The 2,602-nt window shown below is 40.1% G+C and overlaps 1 protein-coding gene across 9 annotated transcripts in view; it reads left to right on the plus strand.

The window, feature by feature from the left end:
- The window catches only part of ilkap (integrin-linked kinase-associated serine/threonine phosphatase), a 4,288-nt gene extending 1,721 nt beyond the window's left edge, over nucleotides 1-2,567 (plus strand). For all 9 annotated transcript variants that reach the window (XM_016487633.1, XM_016487634.1, XM_016487635.1 and 6 more), the window contains 6 exons: nucleotides 82-188; nucleotides 267-360; nucleotides 478-565; nucleotides 1,497-1,756; nucleotides 1,866-1,947; nucleotides 2,373-2,567. In XM_016487633.1, the coding sequence (XP_016343119.1) occupies nucleotides 82-188; nucleotides 267-360; nucleotides 478-565; nucleotides 1,497-1,756; nucleotides 1,866-1,947; nucleotides 2,373-2,513 (772 nt within the window). In that variant the 3' untranslated portion in view covers nucleotides 2,514-2,567. The remainder of the gene's footprint in view (nucleotides 1-81; nucleotides 189-266; nucleotides 361-477; nucleotides 566-1,496; nucleotides 1,757-1,865; nucleotides 1,948-2,372) is intronic.
- The last annotated feature ends 35 nt before the right edge of the window (nucleotides 2,568-2,602 follow it).

Genomic DNA, 2,602 nt, shown 5'->3' on the forward strand with positions numbered 1-2,602 from the left:
ATCCATCCATCCATCCATCCATCCATCCATCTATCCATCTATCCATCTATCCATCCATCCATCTCTGTGTGTGTTGTGCAGTTCTCGTCTTGCGTACTTCGCTGTGTTTGATGGTCACGGTGGAGCTCGAGCATCGCAGTTTGCTGCTGAGAATCTCCATCACACGCTGGTCAGCAAATTTCCTAAAGGTAAATCCAATCCTCTGATCCTCATCACACTCAAAGCTACATTAACGAGCTGTTCCCATAATGCATCATGATTTGTAGGTGACGGGGAGAATTTGGAGAAGCTGGTGAGGAAGTGTCTGCTGGACACCTTTCGTCAGACTGATGAGGATTTCTTGAAGAAAGCCTCCAGCCAGTGAGTTCTGCTTCTCTTGGTACTGCTGGATATAAAATGAAGCATCTGAGAGCAAGAAAACACTCTGTGTGTGTGTGTGTGTGTGTGTGTTGTGTGTGTGTTTGTGTGTGTTTGCAGGAAGCCCGCGTGGAAGGACGGCTCCACAGCCACATGTATGCTGATGGTTGATGATGTTCTGTATGTGGCAAACCTAGGAGACAGTAGAGTAAGTCTGAACATTAAAATTTAACTTATTTCTATTCAAATGTTTAGCATATTAAAGGAATAGTTAGTTCACCTAAAAATGAAAATGTCCTCACCCTCAGATCATCCAAGATTAGGATGAGTTTGTTTCTTCGTCAGATTTGGAGAAATGTAGCATTGCATCAGTGTCTCAGCAATGGATGCTCTGCAGTGAATGGGTGCCGTCAGAATGAGAGTCCAAACAGCTGATAAAAACATCACAGTAATCCACAAGTAATCCACAGCACTCCAGTCCATCAGTTAACATCTGGAGAAGACAAAAGCTGAAACAAATCCAGCATTAAGATGCTTTTAACTTTAAACCGTTGCTTCCGGCTAAAATATGAGTCCATAATAACGCTTAAAAAAGTGAAAAACAGTGAAAAAGTCCATCTCCTGTTGTCTCTCACATCAAAATCACACACATATTTGTTTAGAGCTGTTTTGGCTTGTAAACGGTGCTTGATCTGTGCAGATTTCTCTCCTGATTCAGACCAGACCACTTTTTCACTGGAGGAAGCGTTATTATGGATTTTGTCCTGAAGCAGAGGTTTGTCTTAATGCTGGATTTGTTTCAGCTTTTGTCTTCTCCAGATGTTAACTGATGGACTGGAGTGCTGTGGATTACTTGTGGATTATTGTGATGTTTTTATCAGCTGTTTGGACTCTCATTCTGACGGCACCCATTCACTGCAGAGCATCCATTGCTGAGACACTAATGCAATGCTACATTTCTACAAATCTGATGAAGAAACAAATTCATCCTCATCTTGGATGGCCTGAGGGTGAGCACATTTTCAGTGAATGTTCATTTTTGGCCGAACTATTCCTTTAAACATCAAATTTGGTTATAATTCTTCTGATTTCAGTGAAAGCACAATGCGAAACATCTTCATATTTTGTGTGTGCATTAGGCAGTGCTGTGTCGTTTGGAGCAGGCTGAGGATTCTGGGAAGAGGAAGTGTGTGACTCTGGCTCTCAGTAAGGAGCACAACCCCACCATATATGAGGAGCGCATGAGGATTCAGAGAGCGGGTGGCTCGGTCAGGTGTGTGTGTGGTCGTGTGCTGGGAGTGCTGGAAGTGTCTCGTTCCATCGGTGATGGTCAGTATAAACGCTGTGGTGTGATTTCCACTCCGGACGTGCGGCGCTGTCAACTCAGTCCAAATGACAAGTGGGTTTAACACACAAACAGAAATTAGAAATTTTCCTAGAAATTATTCTGACTATTATGTGGTTTCAAAGCTTGGTTTAAAGGATTTAGTGTTGTTGTGTGTTGTTAGGTTTGTTCTCTTGGCGTGCGATGGGCTTTTTAAAGTGTTTTCTGCGGACGAGGCCGTTCAGTTCGTCCTCAACATTCTAGAGGTGCATATTTTAATGCACTTGTACTTGTCTTTGCTGTGTGTGTTAATATTTCTGCTTGCCAGGATTATTAAAGTTAATGTAAAAAAAAAAAAGTTACTTAAAAAAATAAACGTTAAATGAAATCAAATAAAATATAAAAATTTTATTTTATTAGTATGATAGATAATATTTGCATTTACTATAACTTGAGGTACTAAAATAAAAAATAAAACAAATGAAATTTAATAAAACTGCATAGACAATCATAAAAAAATCAATAAAAATGTCAGAAACACAACAATATTACTAAAACGAACTAAAATTCAAATGAAAGCCAAAAATATGAATAATTTTTTTTTTAATTCAAAATATTAATAAAAACTATAATAGTATCTTGATACTAAAATGCTTTGTGTGTTGTATGTTAAAATGGTTTTGTTTTTTAGAATGAGACTGTGGAGCAGAAAGAGGGGCAGAGTGAGGGGGCGGGGCGATTTGAGGCCACTTGTCAGCGATTGGCCAGTGAGGCAGTGAGGCGGGGCAGTGCAGACAACGTCACTGTCATTCTCGTCTCTATTGAGTTCTGAAATCATTACACACTAACACACACACACTCACACACACACACACACACACACACATTCACACACACACTCACTCACTCACTCTCTCACAC

This window comes from Sinocyclocheilus anshuiensis, unplaced genomic scaffold (genome assembly GCF_001515605.1).
Source record: "Sinocyclocheilus anshuiensis isolate Anshui unplaced genomic scaffold, SAMN03320099.WGS_v1.1 scaffold906, whole genome shotgun sequence".
In the NCBI taxonomy this organism is placed as follows: Eukaryota; Metazoa; Chordata; class Actinopteri; order Cypriniformes; family Cyprinidae; genus Sinocyclocheilus; species Sinocyclocheilus anshuiensis.